Genomic DNA, 21,304 nt, shown 5'->3' with positions numbered 1-21,304 from the left:
AAAAAAAATCACTGTTTCTTTCTTGGTTACTTGTACAGATTTACAGTGAGGTCAGATTTTTGTTATCATTATAAACTGGTTTCAAGGTGCTGACTGGTTTACACTAAATGCTTAAGAAGAAAAGTTGCAGCCAAGCGGTTGCTCGGGCAGATGCTGAGTTCCTATAACTTGCTGTACTTCTGTAATTTCATAACGCTTGTAACCAGTTCTTTCATGGGATTCTCTTTATGGTCTCTGGGTCTATGGATTGCTCAATAAAGCCCAGACCTCTGAATGCTTTATATCATTCACAATGAATCAGACCATTCACTCTCATCCAGTGCAGCGATGAATCGCTTTAAATTTCCTTGCCTAGGAAACAGCCAATCGCGCTCGCGTTTGCGGGAGGAAGAGGCAGAAGGAAAAGAAACATGGGCACGAGATGAGCAGCCCATGTTGGGGGGCAGCACCCACTGCCCCCGCTGGAGCCACGGTTGGACGCGTGGGGAGCGGGGGGCTCCGCTGCCGCTGCTGCTCCCTGCCTGCAACCACGGGAGGGAGCTCCGCGCTGGGAGCGGGGCTCTGTCTATGTCAGAGGACGGGATCTGCGCTTTGCAGAACGGCTGTGGCTTTGCTCCTTTCTCTGCAGCTCCTTGTTTCTCGGGGCGCTGAGATCAATGCTGTTCTATGTGTCCGACGGGCTGAAAGGTTACACGAGGCATTGTGAGCCGGGTAGAACAAGAGGCTCTTTTCACGTGGCGCATTGCTGCGGCTGCGGGCAACTTTTAATGGGTGAAGAAATGTTACTTCTTCTTCCCAGCTTTATTTTTGTGGTTGACATTTCAGAATTTCTGAACAAACATCTGTAAAGGGCACCGAGGAAGCAGAAGATTAAGATGCGAAGATATGGAGTGATGTAAATACTTCAAACACTGCTCTCATTGATCCTTCCCCTTCCGTAGCAGATTGTGCCAGACAATCCAGAATGGAAAGAAGTTTTCACACACTGTTCCCCACACTCCAGATGAGTGGGGTTTTCTTTTGCTCTGCTCTCTTCTGCAAGAAGAGCTCAGTAAAGGTACTCTTTTATCCTGAAGAAAGCTGAAGAGCAGCAGAGGCATAGAATAATAGAATCAATCATATAACTGACTTGGAAGGGACCTTTAGAAGTCATCTTGTTCATTACAGGGCAGTTGGACGTGGACACCTACACTAGATATAGGTGCTTAGAGCCCCATCCAGGCTGACCTTGATGTCTCTGAGGATGAGTCTTCCACCACTTCTGGGCAACCTGTGCCAATGCCTCACCACCCGTATTGCAAAACGTTTCTTCCTTATCCAACTAAATCTCTCCTCTTTTAAGTTTGAAACCATTTCCCCTTGTCCTGTTCTCCCCTTAATAGGAGAGGTGTTCTGTCTCTAGGATCATTGTTGCAGCCCTCCTCTGGACACGCTTCAACAGGTCCATGTCTCTCCTGTACAGAGGATTCCACATCTGGGCACAGTACTCCAGGATATGGTTGGCTTTTTGGGCTTCAAAGGCACATTGCTGGCTTATGTCCAGTTAAACCACATAAACCACACAAATTTACAGTAGCTTTATAGTTTATCCAATTGTTGGTAGCAGTGCTTTATTTGAATTTGATGTAGTTTAATGTGTTGTAACTCTTCCCCCAGCAGAATCCCCTTCTTGGACCTGCCTCTTGTATGCACCAGCACACTTCTGCATCATTTGCCCCTTGTGCATGCTCTTGTGCTTCAGGGAAAGCCCATCTCGGTGCTGGGAAGAGAAGGTTGGGAGGTGGTGGCCAGGATGCATGGGGGGCTTATAATCCTTAGAATTCAAAAATAAGAATTTCTGCTGTCCTGTTGCAATTTCTTGATATACTGAAAATACAACAGCACGAGAATATTTTAGTTTCCCAATTTTCATATTTGAAATGAAGCTTCTGTTCCCTGTTCATGTCCCTGTTGTTGTTGACCACCTCAAGAAGCTGTATGGCTTGAGCCATGATAAGGTTATAAGAATCTCTGTTCCCTACCAAAGGACTCTTGTGTATTCAAAATAATTTGACAAATATTTGAAGGGGAAAAAGCTTCTGAATACTCTGTGAAGTTAAAGATGAGTATCTTAGAGGGCAATCAGATATGCAGTAATAGAAAATGTATATATAGATTGAAAATGCAGCAATGTATGTTTTCTAAATGAATAATTTAATTTTAAAAATGCCGACGGGGATTCAGAATAAAGACTTAACTCAGTCTTGTTATGAGACTTGCCATCTTTGTAGTCTTTAACTCCAACACACAGAGCCCTGTAATATGAGAATTTCACTTGTTTAAGAAATATTTTCCTCTAATAGAAAAAAATATTCAAAATATAAAATATGTATTAAGAAAATATACTGAATGTGAAGGGAATTAGGTTGATACTTTAAGAAACATTTGTCTTCCAAACCAAACACCCTCTTCTGTATGCAAAGGGATGGTTTATGTCATTTTAAAACTTGGTGTTCATGATGGTCAGTGTTCTTCACATAAAAGGATGCGTGAACAGCATCAACTAATAACACACATTATCACTTTTAGTTTTACTTTAAACCTAAAGAGCCAGCCTGAAATTAAATTAAATCTATGAACTAATTAAAAAATAAATAAAAAATCCTGGAAGAACTGCAGACTGAAGATAAGGCTGGGGGTGCAGCATTCTGTTGTGATACAGCACACAGGAAAGCTGAGCCCCTTCGATAAATACCCTTGAATCTTCACTTGGCATTGTGTACATTGAAAGCTTGTGAGGAATGTGTGTCACAAGTGCTTCTCCAGAGCTTCCAAATCAAGCAGAAGTGGTCTGAGCTGCTGGAAGTGGTTTGTTGTGTTGTGGCTGTGGTGGTTGGTTGTTGCTGGTGGTGGTTGTGATGATGATGGCGTATATGTGTTCTTGGTCATGATTTTGTTGTTGTTACTTAGGACCCCTAATATAAAATGCCACTTTGTGAGAAGATCTTCACATCATAACAATAAATGCTGCTGACTGACCTCATGATCCCTCACTCTAATATTTCATTATTACATTCTTCTCTTATCTTCTATTTCACAAAGTGCTGTCTTGGCTTGTGAAAGCCTGTAAACGGAATCTGTGTGTGCGTGCATGTCAGTATGTATATGCAGGGAGCTAGGTGGATGCGTATGGATTTGTGTTACAAAATGCAATCATGTTGACCCGTTATCTAGAAATTTCTTTTGGACTAGCAGCATTACTCCATTGGAGACCATAGCAATCAAACGAAGGACATTATTTTGAGGGGGCAGAAACCTTTTTTAGTAACTAGGTTAACCATAGTGATGCCCTAAAAGAATTAAACCAATTGTTCAACCTACGTCAATTTCCTCATATAGCCTCCCTTGAGAACTTGCTGCCTGCAGCACCTTCCAGCCCAAAGTTATCTATTCCTTCTTTGCTATGGGTGGCATGGGATCTAGTGGAGGTCACCTGGGAGTAGCTCAGGGTCCCCAGAGTCACCTTGCAGAAGGTTGCTTCCCACCGCATGGGGCTAAATAAATATAAATCCCAATGCAGGACAGCAAATAGATAGCTCACCCCATGTAATGTGCAATGTCGCTGCTTTAAGGTTGAAACCAAGTTCATGTTTATTTCTTTCAGTGTTTCACATTTAAAAATGAAGAGTGATTATCTGTAGTGGTGCACTAAATAAATTGCTTTTTTTCCTCTTCAGAAATGCGTGTACCCTGGAGTATTCAGTGGCAATAGCAGTAAAAAGCAGTCACTATGCTTGTATTCAGAGAATGTGCTCTCTCTTGTGGCCCTGCTCTTTCAGTGAACTTTTATCTTGCTAAAATGAATATTTTACGATTAAGAACACTTGGTCACATCTGGTACTTCTCGAAAATGGTTGCATTTCCAAGAATAGCATGCAGACATGAAACCAGAATCACAAGCAGATGTTTGTTAATATGGCCATAGATAACCTTTCAGCTTCACGCTTAATTTTCATGAATAACCATCTGTAAAGAATGCAGATTAATGGAGAGCAGAGATGATCTCTGTCAGTGTCAATATGTTAACTTTACTGTATTGCTGATATGGCACTCATTACTATAAAATAGCGTTTCCTTGCTGTACAAAATTGTCAGCTGCTGTTTTCCAAGACATGATGCTTCCTTCTTTTTCACTTTGTCATACTATTTTAGGGTTGTACAAAAGCATTTTTAGCGTACAAGGTGACTACTTGTGTCAACAAAACTACTAATTATGGCTTGATTCCTTAGCAAACATTATTTCCCTTCCTCCCAGCTGCAGACAATGAGTCAAGATGTGGAACAAAGTGAACCTCTGGCTCTTTCTCCTTGTTACCCTTTATATATTTATTGAGATTCATGTAGCTACTGTGACAGAGCTGGTGTAAGTGGGGCATTGGTTCACTTGACTTCTGGCTTTGAACAACCATATTTAAGCTTATTATAAAAATCCAAAACTTCAACAGCTATCTATATCCAGGATGTTATCTTTTGCTTCTTTTCTGGTTCTGTTCCTCCTTTGACTTATAGTTAGTTTTGGATAGCTCAGCTTACAGGTTTTGCAGATAGCTCACTGACATATCTGCCCATGGCTAATGGACTGGGAGACAAAGGCCCGGGCTGTGCTGTGTGCTACATGTGGCCTTACTGACATGTCCTTGTCATGGTGAACATTGACAAAATGCCATCATAGGAAAAGCACGATGTGGGGCGATGTTGGAGGAGTCCTTTAATTCCTGTGGTTTTTGGCTGCTCCAAGTGTGAGGTGCCCACCATCTGCTCTCTTTTGCGGTACCCACCAGACCCAGGTGTTAGCGTGGTTCTTGGCAGTGGTTTGAGACTTTGGAATGGGTGTGAATTTGAGAAATAAGTGCTAACAGAGATGAGTTTGGAGGACGATGTGCATTAGCAAATGTGCTTGCCCAGGAGAGGAGCCTTGCAGAGGAGAGGTGCGAAGTACTGATTTAGTTAGAAACTTCCAGATAGCTTGTCACTTGGTGAGAATATTGATGTTCTACTGAAGCAGAAATGCATATGAGCAGAAAATCTGTATCCCAACATACATATTTGTAAACAATATGAAAGAACTGTTTGGAAAAAGAGCACATCAATAAGAATTCATTAGAGCCTTTCTCTCATTGTAGTTGAAATACCTTCAAAGAGAAGATAACAATTAAAATACATTCAGAAGCAGAATAGCCTTGTAGGCATTAGGAAAGGGGTGGGTAGAAGCTTCATGTTAATAAAATACCCCAGCTAGAGTATTATTTTGCATCTCATGTTCTTTAGTTGGCTCCCTTGGTAACTTACAAATGGAGAATAAAATTTACAATTATAGCTGATTAGATATTATGAGTTCTCAACAAAGTATGTTTATGTTCTGTATGCAATTATTGCAGAGTTCTGGGCACAACTCTGTAGTTGAATCTGAGCTATCTTTTGCATTCAAGCAATTTATTCTCTTCTGTTTTGTATGAGAACACACTTCATTCTTCAAACTACAGCAATCAGATAAAGAATTTTTTTAAATCAGTTTGTCACTTAGAGTAGAGAACTAATCTAATTTCATGAAATAATAACTATGCAAAAGATTCTGATTGTGTCAAGTGTGATTATGTAGGCTGTATTTGAGTTTCAATAAGCAGTGTTCTCAGTTTGGAAGCAATAATCCCAGCCACCCTCTCTGGCTGCTATTCCTCCTGGTTTGCCAACCTGTGTACCTTCAAGTGTGTCAGCCATGTAAATTCCAGATGTAGTTCTGTGGGTTCTCCGGGCTCTTGTTTGTTTTGGCTTGCTTGTCAGGCAATGCATTACTGCGCCATATTACAAGGCAATGGAAACAAGGAGGTTCTGGTGTTACGCTCCTTGCTTTCTCTTTGGATAGCTGGACTTTCAGTAATGTAACCAGTGGCTTTCAGATATGGCTAACTCAAAATTTGTTGATCCCTACCACTAAGCACTGTTCTTAAGAGTATATATATTTTTGTTTTCAAGTTTTGGGAGAAAATATGCTGTAATTATCAACCTCCCAAACTTTGAATATGCGCTGTTGGCCTTAAGTTTACGAAATGTGACTTTAACCACTATCAGATGTGAGTTGGAGAAATAATTGCGTGTTTATAAGTCAAATTTTGGTAGACTTGCAATCTTGATAATGCTTATTTTTTTTCCAGGCATTATCCCTGTGAACCTAAATTGCATTAATTGCATAGTTAATGGTTCAACTCATACGTTTTCAGTTTGTTGGGATAGTTCCTTTTGTCCTTCTTACTTTTTGATGTAAAGTTTTTATTTAAAATCATGAAACTTAGAGATGGATGTTGGTAAAATAAAGCTAAAATATGGTCATACGAATGCCCAAAGTTCACTGTTTCTTCAGGCGTACATCAACTCAGCGCTGTGGCCAAACACTGAAGGGCAACTGCTGTTGAGAAAGTCTGATCATCTGTTTGCTGACAGCTGTTATGGGGTGTCACTACAGGGTTAAAAATATTTGATTTTGTGACTGTTGCAATATTTTCTGGTGTGTATAGCTGCTAAACCGCTCATACTTCCAGCTTTAATTGCATTTTAACAAGCAATTTTTTTGGTTAGTCAACCTTGATGATATGTTGTGTGCAGCGCTTAAAGCTGAGGCAATGCTGCAGCTGCCAGGAAGGATGTCGTCACTGCTGCTTTTGAAAGGGGTTTTGTCACATCAACTCTAAAATCCTTTTTTCCTGTTGCAGGTTTCCCAAAGGCGCAGTGCTGCAATGCCCCGGAATGCCTCATGGCAGGGGTCCCCGGCCGCCCCGCTGGAGCGTGGCCCTGCCCTGTAGGGAGCTGGGTAAGTGTGACACCTGTACTCAATGCGTGCAGCACTGCTTTTCACATGGCATGTGGTCAGATGGGCCTTCCTGGTAGTTGGGACAGACCTGGTAATGTGGACTGCTTCATCAGCCCTTTCTTGCTGTGCTCTCCTGGCTTAGGGTACCTTGGAAGAAGATCTGCTAAGTGGAGATGCACGTGCACTTTCTTTTATTTCTTACGTCCTTTAGAGAGATTCCTTCAGGGAGGTGGCTGTGTGGGGGATGAATGGGGAGGACATTGTGACTGAATTGGCAGGAGGTGGAGATGCTCACTAAGATGGTGAGTTGACCCTTTACCAAGTGCAAAAGAGAAGTGCTGGGATGCGGAAGGTAGCTAGAGGTGCATGTAATATGTGCTCTTGCTCCCCTCTCTTAAAAGTGGCATGGGTCTGGAAAATCACCGCTTTCTCTGCTATAATCAGAGTTGATTTTCTACATGCATCATGATTCTCATCACGTCTGCCATGTGGTACTAAATTTTTTTAGGTGATGCTACCTGTCTTGGAGTAATTACTTTCTATGTGATATGCCTTCTGAATTATTGCTTTTTGGCAAATTAAATGTGCAGTGGGTGGATAAAACCTCCTGTTTGACCATGTAAGAAAGACACCTGGACGATTTCTGTGCCTGATGAGGATTTGGGTTATTCTTTGTTGTTTTATCAGTGTACAGATCAGTATATCTGTTAGGGTGTCTTGCTGAGCTACAGCAAACACTGCATACAGTTCCTGTCTTTGTGAATCAACCTCAGTGTTTGTATGCAAGTGGTTGTTGGTTTGTGGATGGTTATTGGCTTTTGTAACTGTGGACTTTTGGACCCAGATGCTTCTCCAAGTAGCCTTGGTAAGAAGTCCCTTGGGTCTATGGAGAATCTTTAGGAATTAATCCATCTGTGCTCCATGTCAGAGGGAAGGACAGCTGAAGTGCTGGCTGGCATCTCATGACTTGTGTTAACTGCATGTAAAGGCAGGAAAAAAATACATATCTGAAGTAAAGAAATACTGTCTTTGTTTTTCTACAGCTAAAAACAGTCCATCTGAATCCTCTTGGATAGCCTGGAGCCTGAATATGCCAGGCTGAACTGAGAAGAAATACTGATTTATACAGATAATGTAGGCTGATGCTGTGATGGTTCTTCAGATTTCTGGTTTAGGAAAATTGCAGATTACTGATGGACTGTTGCACTTTGGATTTAATTTAGACTCTGACAAGAATGCATTTTCATACTTTGAATTCCCTGAGGCCAAATATTTGCGGTTTTGGTCTACTAATGTACTTGCTTTAGTAAGATTCAGCTAAACTAGGCAGTGATTGACAGCCATTGTCAGTGTCTGACTTAATGGGGGAAGATGCTGCTGATATTGAAATTACCTATTCTCAGGAAGTGACCTTCCAAAGTCATGCTGTCAACTAGTTGTCCCTTCTTGTCCCAACTAATCAGCAACAGTCGTTTAACTTCTGGTCATGTTCCGCTCAGGGAATTGTGTACAGGGCAAGGGGTTACTCTGCCTCCCTTGGGGGACTGCACTTCTGCTGATCTCTAAGCAGTGCGGTGGTGACAGTTCCTGCTTTTCTCACCTTGAGGTCTGGTTTGCCAGGTTTCCTTGTCACCAGGATTTTGGGGCCAAACCACTGCTGGTAGCCCAAGCATTTGAAGCTGTGTCTGTTCATCATGCTTTGCATTCATTATACTGGCTGCCTATAGATAGGGTTTATATGCATATCATTGGCATGGCTGCAGTTCTGAGGGCCAGGATCTGAGCCTGTGCCAGACACCTTTGAATCTGAAGTACTGAATTTTTTAATGTTATTTTTTTTAGTAGATCTAGCATTTGCAAGTGGTCTCCTATTTGAGGTTTTGCTATTAACTCAAGTTAGGAGCCAGAAAAGCTTTGAAGTGGTGGTGTCTGGAAAGAGAATATCTCAGTCTCTCCCTTCAAATATGATTCACATCCCTCCAACATCGAGTATATATTTAAAGTATATCCATTTAAGGGAACTTCTAAAACTCTCTCAGCAGTTGATTGTTGACTTATTGTTTAGACTAGGATGGTTTAATACAGTAGAAATATGCCTCATAGTTGCTTTTCATGCTGCTTTCATGTGTGAACACCTTCCAGCAGTAGTTTTTTTAGGCTTAGTTGATTTCTATCCAGCCATGACTGACATTCATTGGAGGTTGATTCTTGTATTTACTAATAACTGGTTAAAACTAGCTTGATAATACCAAACTAAAGCATCATTTGGGGCAACCTAATCTGAAAATGGTAATGTTTATGTTGGTAAAGCGAAGCTGCAGGTCCCAGCCTCTTCCCTACATGCCTGGATTCCAAGTGCTGGGTTGGAGCTTTCCTTCATTTCCAGCGCAGCCCAGTGAATTTTAGGAGCTAAAACAAGACCATTGCAATGGCTGGTGGTCTGGGGTAAGGGCTGCTGAACAACTCAGGCTACCATGAGCACGATACGACTGTCTCCCCCCTCCCCTACACTCTTCCCAGTGGTGTACTTGGAGAACCCTGTGAAAATGAGGAGATTGTAGGTAGTCTTGTAGTTGTTTATTGCTATTTATTTTCATTAGCATTGCTGCTTCAGATATTCAGCACGTGTTTGGTTTGTTGCAGCAGATTTATACGTTAGTGAATTCTGCATGTTCAGAATCTGTTTTCACATTTACTCTTGATTTTCAAATCTAGGGTTGTTTTTTGTTTGTTTTTGTTTGTTTGTTTGTTTGCTTTTGTATTTTTCTCCTGAAGGAAAAGAAAGCACGGGAGTTTCTGGCTCGCGTGATACGTCTTGCTTCTGATTGTCCCTCTGATTCTTCATTGTCACATCTGTGTTTTCTTTGGGTATCTTATTGCAAGTGCCCAACTTGGAAATGGGCTTTTCTTGACAGCTTGCAGAAGGCACTTTCAACTTGCATTTCCTTTTTTGTTTTGTTTTGTATGCATAAGCAAAGCAGAGGCACCCAGAGTATGATTTTCCATTCCTAACAAGAATGAGTCAGAATTTTGCTTAACAGATTTTTGTCTTTGCTAGTGTGTTGTTCTAGGGACTGTTTGCTCTTCTTTGTATGCATTCTGTGTAGGGTTTCTGCTTTTCATTTTTGCTTTCACCTTTCTTTATATTTAATCAAGGGAGAACATTTTGATAGTGTGGCACTTCTGTCATCTCTCTTTTTAATAAGTTTTATTCCTTCCAACATTCCTTCCTTTCTGGGATGACTGTAAACTTGGGTCATCCTGCGGTGGGATGCTTGTTTTGAGGATGTTCACACGAGGTGATTATGTTGTATGGAAGGAAGCTGCAGCCTGAACAAGTGATTAGTTTGCTCTTTTTAGCTGTACTCTGTTTATTACATAAGAAACACATGAAAATATGTAAACAGATTCAGTCAGTCTGGATTTCATCTCAGATCTGGCAAATCAAGGGTGTTGGCACTGAGAGCAATTCTCTATCTCTGCAGCCATCCTCATATTTGTAAATTAAATTTGCAAAAAATGATTCTTCTGAAAACTGCAAGTTCACAAGAGAGTCAAATGGTCTGTTAATGAAAACACAAAGACCCCTTTTACCTTATTCTGTGTTTGTGATAAACACCAAGATGTAGCTTACAGGACCCTCTTTGGGAGACAGGAGTATTGCCAGTCCTCTGTTGAGACAGCGTCTTGAGGAGCCTCTTGATTTCTTCATCTCTTGTCATTATCTGCAAAGCTTTCCTAGAGTCTGACCACCCAATTTCTCCTTGCAGGATGTTTATGTCTATCTAGAATGGGAGAGGATGAATTTTGCTCCTTCGTGGACTTAAAAGGAAGAACAACTAATTCTTCCACTGAGAACTGCTGAAGAATGCGTATTTTTAGCAGTGGGGCACGTGACTGGGGAAATCTGATATGGATATCTGACTTATCCATTATCTGAAGCTTAATTCCATCTACTTAATTTCATGACATGGGGGAGAATCCCCCCTATTGTGATAGATTTCTTGTTGCTGTAAGGATGCATTGTCTATTCACTGCCCACCAGCTGACAATCAGTTGGTATTTTCTGGGGATAAATAGCATTGAATTCTGTGACAGTCTATCATCATGTCAGGTGGCCTCCGTCCACCTCAGGCTGATCTCACTTACGTAATATCAAAAGTCAATTATTTGATCCTGGGACCAATTCCTCTTTTATGTATTCTTCCACTGAGGTGTTTGTTCCTCTTTTGTCCAACAGTATTTCAGAAGAATAGGACACATTGAGCTCTGCACAGCCAGCAGTCTGCAGAGTGTTTTGTTCCTAGCAAAGCCTTGTTTTGTTCCTCCTGAGAGCTCCCTCCCAGTTTTGTGTCTGATCTCGCCAGCTTCTCTGTGGAATTTCTGTTTGGTTGTGTTTTTACCTCTCAGCCTTTCAACTTCTTCTGAGACTGAAATATTCCTGCTGCTTTTTGTATATCAGGAGGGCACAGGAACTTGCTAGAAAGCTGCTAATGCATTTCCCATTGCTGGCCTCAGGTAGTGTCAGTTAATCTCCACAGATCACTGGGAATTTTGTTGCAGCTTCCTTCCAGTTTCTGCTGTGAACTGTGCTACTGTTGATTAACATAGAGATTATTTGGCATTTGACAGGTGGGGGAGTCATTATTTATTAACTTTTTTTCTTTTAAGTGTCTGGTGAGGCACACTGACAAGTGTGCAGGGCTGTCAGTACTACTCACATACAAAAGAGCATGTGGGGGAACAGAGCAATGGCCAGTGCTATAAAATGTAGCAGGTAGAGGTAGCTTGTGATTCTTTTTAAAGTACACCGTTGTGTCAACAAGCATTCAAAGAATCATTAAGGTTGGAACAGGCTACTAGGACCACCTAGTCCAGTCATCCCCACCACACCCCCTAACCAAGTGTCTCAGTACCACTGAGTTTGCTTCTTTTGTTTTTAATAACTCTAAATCTAGGTAGTTTTCAAAGTCTTAGTCAGCAAGTGGACCATACTGATTTTGAGGTGTAGGAGGTTATATTTTCTGTTGGAGGAGGCTTGTAGGGACTTTGTCTTGAAATTATTTTTAACAGGATGAAAAATGCTCCAATCATCTGTCACTCTTTCCTGACTATATAATAAAGGAATGAAAGATCATGAATCAGTAAATGAGAGGAAAAAATGGGAATAACATCAGGAAATAGATCAAGGCACACTGAACAGTACTATGGGAACAGTGAATTAGAACAGCTGTTTTTGGTTTTTCTGGGAAATCAAGAAGAAGAAAAAAAAAAGATAGATTTTTCTTGGATTGTATTTTTCTTTCTGCTTTCAGGCTTTCCCCACCCTTTGGACTTTCTGCTTTTCTCAGTCATTTTTTTCCTCCTTTTCTTGAAACAGTTGCTTCATTGAAAACCAAACTGAAGCCTACAAAGGCTCTACAGTGAAAGAAGAATAAAGGACAGAAGTTCCAAATGTTGTTGATCTGGGCTGGATTTGCCTGTAGTTCTTGTTCCTGCTTTGTGGTCCAGCCATGCTTTTGGAAGAGAAATAAGGCTGAGGGCCACATGGCGATGTAGGTGGCAATGGGCCCTAAATCCCACAGCCCTTTGTAATGCACACAGCCCTGCCTTCTGAGGTACACCAAAGGATGCCTGTGGCTTGTGGTTGTATGATTTATGTCCTGCGTACCAGGGTTGGCCAGCTTGGCAGCACAACACTAGTGTGGGCTTTTACTATGTATTTATGGTATTTTGGAAGTTTATTTGCTATTACAAGCTTGTCACTCCAAGAAGAGTATAAATACAAAATAAAAACAGCAAGGTTTTTAAATGCAAAAGGATTCAGGCAAAAGTTTAAATCTGTCTACCAGCTTTTAAAGTTTTTATTTTTAAATATAAAGGGCTAGTAGCCCGTTGTTATTTTTGTGAGCTTTTCAGAAGTGTAGCACTTCTGCAAACACCAGACTTCAAGAAGTAAGGCTTTGAAAGGGCCAGATGATACTGTGAGACTCGAGGGGGAAAGCTATGATGCTGATAACACTGCAGGTAGCTCCTTCAAGTAGTCCCTGAGCTTCTACGGCCCTTTATTCTGGGACATGAAAGAGAAACTTAAGCCAGCGCAGGATTACAGAATTAGGTTACAAACCTAGATCTAAATGGTTTGTTTAGTTAATGTGTTAGATACTTATTTCATGTGCTTATTTTGGTTTAATGCCTGTATGTATTTAGAAAACTAGTTCTTACTCCATGAGAGTTGTTCCTTTCAAGTAATTAAAGCAAGGCAGTAAGCAGCAGAGACAATGAATTGTAAAAATTCATTGCTGGCTACAGTAAGAATTTGATCCTCATCCATCTGTCAGCCAAAAAAAAAAAGCCTTTCAAAAAGCAGATGGTCCTGTAGCTAAAACAAATCTGGATTCTGGCAGACAGGGTGAGAAATGAGTGCTGTGAGAAGAGGAGAAGCTCTGCTGGGAACTGCTTGTCCAAGAGGAGGGCTCTGGCTGCTCCTGGTTTAGGGAAAGAGGCAGCCCTGGTGAGGGAAGTGATGATGCTATCACTGTGATAGTGATCATCGCAGGTAAAAATTGGTAACTGGTTCCTTCTTATTCCTAGAGCACAGTTTCATGTGCTTTTTCTGACGGGTGCTGTCTCCTAGTGAGTGTTGCTGAGCATCTTATGTGCAATATGAGTATTGCCAACAAGTGGCTCTGTGTAGGATGAGTTCAGTCCTGTGGTGGAGATGGTGGATTACCATTACAGAAATCTATTTTTGACTAAAGTTCTATGATTTATGCTCTGCACATGCATAATTATTTGCTCTCACTGCTTCTGTCTAGGAAGGCTCTTAAATTAAAAACCCAATTAATAAATAATGTCAGCTCTCCATCATTTAATGTTGCTTAGACGATAGCAAAATACTTGCCAGAAGTTTTTCGGCTTGTTACTCTTATGTGTGATTTTATGTAGATGAAACTGTAGTCATATAGCTTTAACTGGGACTTCTAAAGAGAAAGATCACTGCATGGTCTTCATCAGGTTCATCGCTTCAGTGGAGAAATAAAACTCAACACTGGTTGTATACTTGCCACAGATAGCACAATTTGTGTCTGGTAGTTGGAGTTTGTGGGGTAACTTTTGCAGGTCGCTTGATCCTGTGTCACCCCACACTCTGTTAGAAGCACTGTACATGTGGCTGACTGTTTGCTCAGCTCACACTGAACCTTCTTTCAGTCACAAGCAATGCTCCCCAGAGTTTGTCCATCCTGTACATCTGCAGCCTTTTCAACAGTACATGGTGGAAAACTGTCTCAAATACAGTTGAAAAGTATAGTTTGCTCAAATGCATCCTTATTTGTATCAGGAAAATTAAGTACGTCAGGTACAGTCTTAGTGTATGTAGTGTTTGGAATGGATTAGAAATAGGAAGACACATGTATTCATAGCTACAAAAAAGCAGAGGAATGGATAGAAAGTGATCATGAAAAGCCAGATCATGAATATGATTATTGTACAGGTGTACTCTAAAAATAATGACTCTTAATGCATGTCATCACATTGCAGTGACCTGGAAAGTGAAAGCTTGGGAAGTAGGATGCAAGAGGGGAGGAATCGAGTTCCGAATCCATTCTCTGCTCTGTTCATAGCACAATATGCACCACAGTTCACCTCATGGAAGCCTGTGAGGCAATTTGTTGGCTCTTCACCATAATCAGAGAGCTGCTGCCTGCAGCACTGTGACAAATGTGTGTTGGGTTGTGTTGAGGACAACACAGTAGTGAAAGTCTGGCTTCTGCCAGTATGGAAGAGCTGCCTCCATCTCCTTTGGTTTCCCCGCTGACAAAGGAAGGATTACACTGGCGTGGCCCCATACCAAGCAGTGACCTGCATGTCCTGCTGAATTATGACAACAGTGAATACAGTGTGTGCTTGCGTTGCCATTTGCAAACTCCCCATTATTCTACCAGCAGAGCATTCCAGTCTAAGCTGTGCTGTAAGAAGCTGTTTCATTTCCACACTGCTCTTGGAGTGCGCAATTCAGTGTTGTGGTTTCTTGTGATCAGTGAGAATGTGTTCATTAAAGCTAACTTACTGAGATCTATAAATGGGCTCAAGAAGAAAATGAATCAGGCAATTCATGCATCTGGTGAAGTATTCCTGCTCAGACACATTTATCAAAGTGCTGGTACCCAGCTCCCTCAGGGGTCCCTTTGTCAGGCTGCTGCTGATGCAGTAATTTCTTGAAAATATTATTGGGAAAATGGGGTTCAGGGGGAAGATTAGGTTTATGGTTGTGGTACAGGAGTAGGAAGGAAAGGAAAAGGTAGAATTCACGGACATCGTTCATAAATCAAATTTGCTGTAATAAATGTCCCTAAAATACTTGAAGGAAAATGAGTTGTAGATCATGGTGGTCATAGTGGTTTTTTTCTTTCTTTTTTTCTTCTCCAAGGAAATTGAAACATCTTCAAAATCAGCAAAAAGGCATCAGTAAAATCAGTGCGTCTGATGACCGCAGCCCCTGGGGGACTGCATCACTTCTTTAATGCCTCTATAATACATGGTACCTTTAAGATCTTTTATGTTATGGGTTCTTTGGTGCAACCAAGACTGGTTATTAGATGTTAAGTAAATAATACGGTGGATATTTTCAGAATTTGATGCCTATTGGACACTTTACATCTCAAGAATATTGTGTTTCTTTAAAAACATTAATTTGTAGTAAATCTTCAGTGTCAGTTAAATTATAGATTGCAGAATTAGATCCTGGATTAGCAAACCAACGCTCTGCAAGCTGGGTCCTGGCTAAGCCCCAGCCTTGTGTGCAAAAAACAACTGAAATAGAAGGAAACAACAGTGGTAGTCGTGCAGCAATAGATTTAAATTAGACAGCTGAGACTGTTGCTGCCCAAAACTGGTCATCCCCACTTCACCACTGACCCTGGGGATAGGACATCTGATTTTTGCTTGTCCTAATACAGTGGTGGTCTGCAGATTTAGTGAGTGGAAAAAAGCCTCCTGCCATTGCAGTAGTGGTGCTCAGACCTGGGGAGCAGTGTGGAATGTGGAGGGAGGGAAAAGGTGATGGCCTTCAGTTGATTTTAATGGACCAGAAGTCATCTGGCCCTTTCATTTAATATTATCTGCTGGAGAGCTGTGATTAAGAGTCCTCTCTCTCAATACCAGCGCATTGGAAAACATCTGGCAGGTAGCGTGGCAGCCAGACTGCTGTGTGTTAGGAGGTGTCTGATGATGCCCAGCATTCCTCATCAGTGCTGCCAATAGCTGCAGTGCAGAACACACCTGGAGTTTCTATGGCAGTGCTGCGCATGGCTGCGTGAGCTGTGCTGTGCTCAGTGTGCTAATGGCCACAAATTGCCTAGGCTCTGTTGGGAATGACAGGGTGAGATATATAGACATACATACATATATATATATATAATTATTTTATTTTTTTAAGATCTAGTTCCTACATACTTAGTTTATAATACTCTTGCTCTGAGTTCTGGCATGTAGAATTTTTTTTGTGCTTTGACAAAAAGGGGAATTTTTATTAGCCTCCAAAATGCTCTTGACTAACTCCAGCATAGTTCAAAGCAATTTTATTTATTAAAATTGATTGAAAACTGCAAGAAAAGGTTCTGAGTTAAAATATGAAGAAATATTTGAAATAAATTAGAAAATTGTAGCAAATATTTAATATTTTTTTTCAAAGACCTTATAAAGTCTGGAGTACATCCTTACCAAAAAGGCAGCTCCCAATGGAGTGTCCTTTTGTGTCCCCTCAGGGTCAGTGGGACAAACTCTCTGTTCTCCTTGCCAAATGGCGCTTATTCTTTGCTCATTCCTCCCACTGTCTGCATCAAAACATTTCTACAACTGTTAGAGCCGTTCCAGCCCACCAGATGGGGATATAAGGTACCAAATGTAGAAATGGGGAGATATGTGGGTGTGTTGCACATGAAGAAATTTGGGATGCTGAAGTCCCCCTGTTAGAAGGGCAGAGCTAGAGGCACCAGTGGATGAAGGGCACAGGGGTAAAATGTGAGTTCGTGCTGGTATCTGCTTGGCCTTTCCCAGCCAGTTTAGGGTGCTCATCCTAGAAGTGTGCTAATATGTATGTTTCTCCTTCCAGTACAAAATTGCTGTCTTAGTCAATTGTAGTTAAGAAGGAAGGATGAAGAAGCTGCACAGAGATGGAAGCTGTGAATGTAATGGCTAGAAAACCTCATGATACCATTCTTTGTTGTGACATAATAAATAATGAAGTGATGCACAGTCATAATACCACATGCCCACCACACTGTGGGAACTGGAAAAGGCAATGCTCACTTAGAAAAGGAAAAGGATGAAGAGAAAAAAGCATGCTGGCATGCTTGAGTTCTGACCAAGACTTTACCTAAACCAGGGAAGGGAAGAAATAGCTGAAGGATGGGAAGAAGATGCTGCGTGGCCTGGTATTCACTCTGGGCTAAATGATGATGTCTGCCTATTGAAGGGAAGGGAAAAGGCAGTGTGTCTGTGGGGTGTCTGTGTGTACTGAAAAACACCAAAAGGTGGGGAATGAAGGAAGGTGTTTAGATGGTGGAAAGTTTCTTGGGTTTTATTTTTTTGTATGCTCCTGGTGGAAATAGGCTGCGTTGGTCTTGTTCTGTAGAAATGATGGTTGTCACCACCACAGCACATCAAGTGGGAGATGAGTGAGAGAACAGTCTGAAGGAAAGAAATATATTTACCTTGGGTAAGAAAATAATTGGATGAATTGTCATTTAGCTTCCTGCAGTGGAGCTGCACACACTGCTTTAGCTGGCCCCTTTTGATTTTCAGCCCTTCTTAAAAGGGTATTATTGAATGTCAGAAACTAATTGTTAGATAGTCCCTGAAGAATCATAATCTTTGGCTTAAATTTCTTGCAAGCATTATGTCTTACCTGTTTAAAATACAAGTATTCTTTAGATGTCCATAAAAATACTTTTTATGCATCTTTATAGATATATCTAATAAATACACAGGCACACATTTTCCTAATTCATTTTCCCTTGTGATTTCCCACTGAGGTTCAATATAAATAACACTCTCTTAAACCTATTTCCCAGCATTCTTGGCTGCCTAATTTTGCATTAACAATCCTAAGCCTTTTCCTGTGTGCTAAGTGTGGTACTGTGAGCTCCACAGCTGTGTCCCTTCATTCATGGGCAGTGAGTGACTATGCTTCAGTGCCTCTGAGCACCCACCTGCCCTCTGATGGGCTAATGGAGGGAACAGAAGTGCCTGTGCTCACATCCTTCCCACTGAGGGCCTTTTACCTGTGGGGATTCAGCCACAGAAGTCAGGAGTTAGTTCAGTGAAGACGCTGTTGGAAAAATATGTTTGATTTGGTTTCTGTCTTTAAACAAAGTTGTTTTATCTTTCTTTGCTGTTTTCAGAAGCTGCAGGAGTTATGTTCAGCAGCAGAGGAGATGCTCTGTGGGAAGTCAAAGTCTGGATGTTTTACAGAGCCCCTGGTTTTTGTGGGGATTTGGTATTTCTTACATGATCATAAGGCATGGAATTCAGAGAAAATTTCCTCTGAAGTGTGTAGACTTGCTGTATCTTCAGCTGTGTGCTGGGACTCTGGTCAGAACTTACCAGTCCTCCATCACATTGTAGCACCAGTGCCATCTTTATAATACAGGTACTTGACCTGCAGAGCCAGTGTTTCCTGATGTCCCTTAACGAGCCATTGGGCTGCAAATGGGACCCTGGGTGAAATTAGATGTTTTGGGAAATGATAGTAATAATTGGATGATTTAGCAGTCCTTTCTGGCACAGACCTCTACGAAATCACTAAGCTGTCTTGCTGAGGGCTTGGCTTTGAGGATGATTTAGGACCATGCCCTGCAGGAGGATAGGGCACACTTTGGAGGTATTTTCCAGGCTAAGTAGAAGGATGCAATAATTACCAGTTCTGAAGATCATTAGAGGCATTTTGCAGTATTCAGAGAATGTTAAAATAGATGGAATAAAATGATCCTTGTCCATGTATAGTTGCTGAAAGATTGCCAGAAGGCTTCCCGAAGCAAAACTTAGCTCCCATCCACCATTTGCTTTGTAACATGCTGATCTGGCTTGTCAGAGATATATACAGTCTTTCATCTTGGATTAGATTATTTGCTGTAGTTACAATACATATTTTTAAAGACTTTTGAGGGTTCAAAATTGTTGCGCTTTGATCAGATGCCAAAAGTTATTAATATCAGCTTGCTAATATTTTACTGTAGAGCTAACAAATGCAGGAAATAGTATGTCTTATGCACCTTAAAATGCTGTGAGCTCACTAAATTTCATACTAGCATGTTCATTGCAGTGTTCTTCAGTGTGCAGTAATGAGGAAGTGGCTTCCAAAAACAGGTAGTATGAAATGAGGCTTTGGGTGATGGGACTCATCTCTTTCTTGCCCTGGGCACTGGTAGGAGCTCCCAGCTCCTGTTCTAGAAGTTGCCACATATTACCAGTCCTGCTTCCTCAGTTGTAGCGGGTTGGTACAAAAAATTTGGGATTAGGTTTTGTAGCCTATTGTCATATAGAATGTAACTTTGGTAGTTAAGAGTGGTTTTAAACTCTTATCTCAGTGCAGTCTCAAATAGACACAATTTTGCAATGCCATCTTCTAAGAACATTCTGAATGGAGCTCTCAGTGCAGTAAGTTAGAGCCTCAAATACAGGGAAGCTCCTACTTTCACATTTAAAACAAACATCAACAAAAAACACCACAAAGCACAGTGAGAATCACAAGAGAAAAGCACCAGATTTTCTAGGCTTGCTTTATTCTGACAGAAGTCTGCCAAAACGGAATAGCTGTATCAATAAGGCAGTGTTTTTGATGGAACTCAAGATCAGATTCAGTCTGCAGGAGGTTACATTGCATTTTACATTGTGTTTTGCACTGTTCAAATGAAGTCAACAAGAAATGCTGCAGGCCTATTTTAATAATAAATAACCATTTTTTTAATGGTCATGTGTGTTTGTGATCTCCCTGCTGTTCCCAGAGTCATGCATCTTATTGCTGTTCTGCTAATTTCTCTAACCCTGAAACAAAAGCTATGTAGGATCCATGAAGGGAGAGGGGGCTGTGTAAGGCAGAAATAGACTTGGTGAAGGAGTGTGCTTGTGAAGGAGTGTGGTATCATCTGCAGGTGGCTGCTGGGAATGGCTGTGATCTTGGATGAAGGATCTTGGAACATTTTGATCGATTTTTGGAAGCTATTGAGATTTTATCTGGCTGCCTTCTGTTGCTATCTCAAGCTTCATCTCTGCGCCCTGTGACTGTGGGAGGTGCAGCCTTCGTCCTTCAGATGCCAGTATTCCTTTGCCCTTATCATTATTGCAGAAAAACATGAAGATGTGGGAAGGGTGAAAGCTTCTAAAATCAAGTGGAATGAAAAGTAAAACAATGATTTTTAATTTCCATCTTTAATAACCATGAGTTATCTTCTCCTGGGTCATGATATTTTTTTTCTTTTGTTTACAGTGTTTAGGGTTGGAAGCACAGTCTAAAACCCATGAACAGCATACATACGTTGTTGTGCATGCTTGTTTTGTTACTTAGGAACCTGAATCCTTTATTTTTCAGTGAATGAAGAGCTGTATGTGATGAAAACTGCACAATGGGAATGGTTAGTTTTCCCCCCTCAGTGTGTGGTGGTAAAGAACAACTTTATTTTTGTAGTTGTGACTCTTCTAGAGTGTCTACTAGAAAGCAGTTGAGGTGTACAGGAATATGTCCGCTCATAACCTTGCTTATAAATAATCTAGTTCAGGTACTGTAAAGTAATCTAAATTGAAAACAGAACTTTTGTGGAGTGTATCATTGCACAAAGGAAAAAATTTTCCTCTGTGTTATGTATTGGTTTTATAGTGCTGTGGCCTGGACACACTAAGCCTCAAACCAAACAGTGTGAGATGTGGTCATATTTTTCCTCATATTCTCAAAATATGTCTGCAATCTGAACTTTATTAAAGTATCTATTCCAGAATGATTTTTTTTCCCCTAAAGATCGTTTCACTTACAAAATTTCTAACAAGGTAAAGAAAGGCCTAATCTGATTCTGGGGTGGATAAGAAACAGGGAAAACTAAATTGCTGAAAATTGCTTTGGAAATTGCTGTAAATACAGTGTAAATGTTCAATTCTTGGAACTTTCAGTGATCCCGATTAGTTCATGTGCCGGCAGGTTTTCTTTGGACAAAAGTAATCTGCTCTACTAAAGCTGTTTTTCTTTAAGAAATGTGTAAGTTAAGTGAAACTCTATCAGTTTTTAATTACTTCTTGTTGACCGATTTCTTCTCTACTGGAATAGTATGAGGTGAATATGGGGTGAATGGTTTAAAAACCTTGGCTGTGTGACATGGCATAACTACCCTGGTATTAGCTTGTGTGTTCAAATAAAATGGTAGAGTATTTCTCTCTCCCTCCCTCCCTCCCTCCCTCCCTCCCTCCCTC

General features: G+C 41.0%; 1 protein-coding gene across 1 annotated transcript in view; it reads left to right on the top strand.

The window, feature by feature from the left end:
- Window positions 1–21,304, top strand: part of KIAA1217 (KIAA1217 ortholog) — a 327,102-nt gene that overhangs the window by 8,798 nt on the left and 297,000 nt on the right. Inside the window, exon 2 of the mRNA XM_015853276.2 lies at window positions 6,747–6,844. Coding sequence (XP_015708762.1) covers window positions 6,781–6,844 — 64 coding nt within the window. The 5' untranslated portion in view covers window positions 6,747–6,780. The remainder of the gene's footprint in view (window positions 1–6,746; window positions 6,845–21,304) is intronic.

Source organism: Coturnix japonica, chromosome 2 (assembly GCF_001577835.2).
Source record: "Coturnix japonica isolate 7356 chromosome 2, Coturnix japonica 2.1, whole genome shotgun sequence".
Classification (NCBI taxonomy): Eukaryota; Metazoa; Chordata; class Aves; order Galliformes; family Phasianidae; genus Coturnix; species Coturnix japonica.
This window is presented reverse-complemented; position numbering and strand designations above follow the sequence as displayed.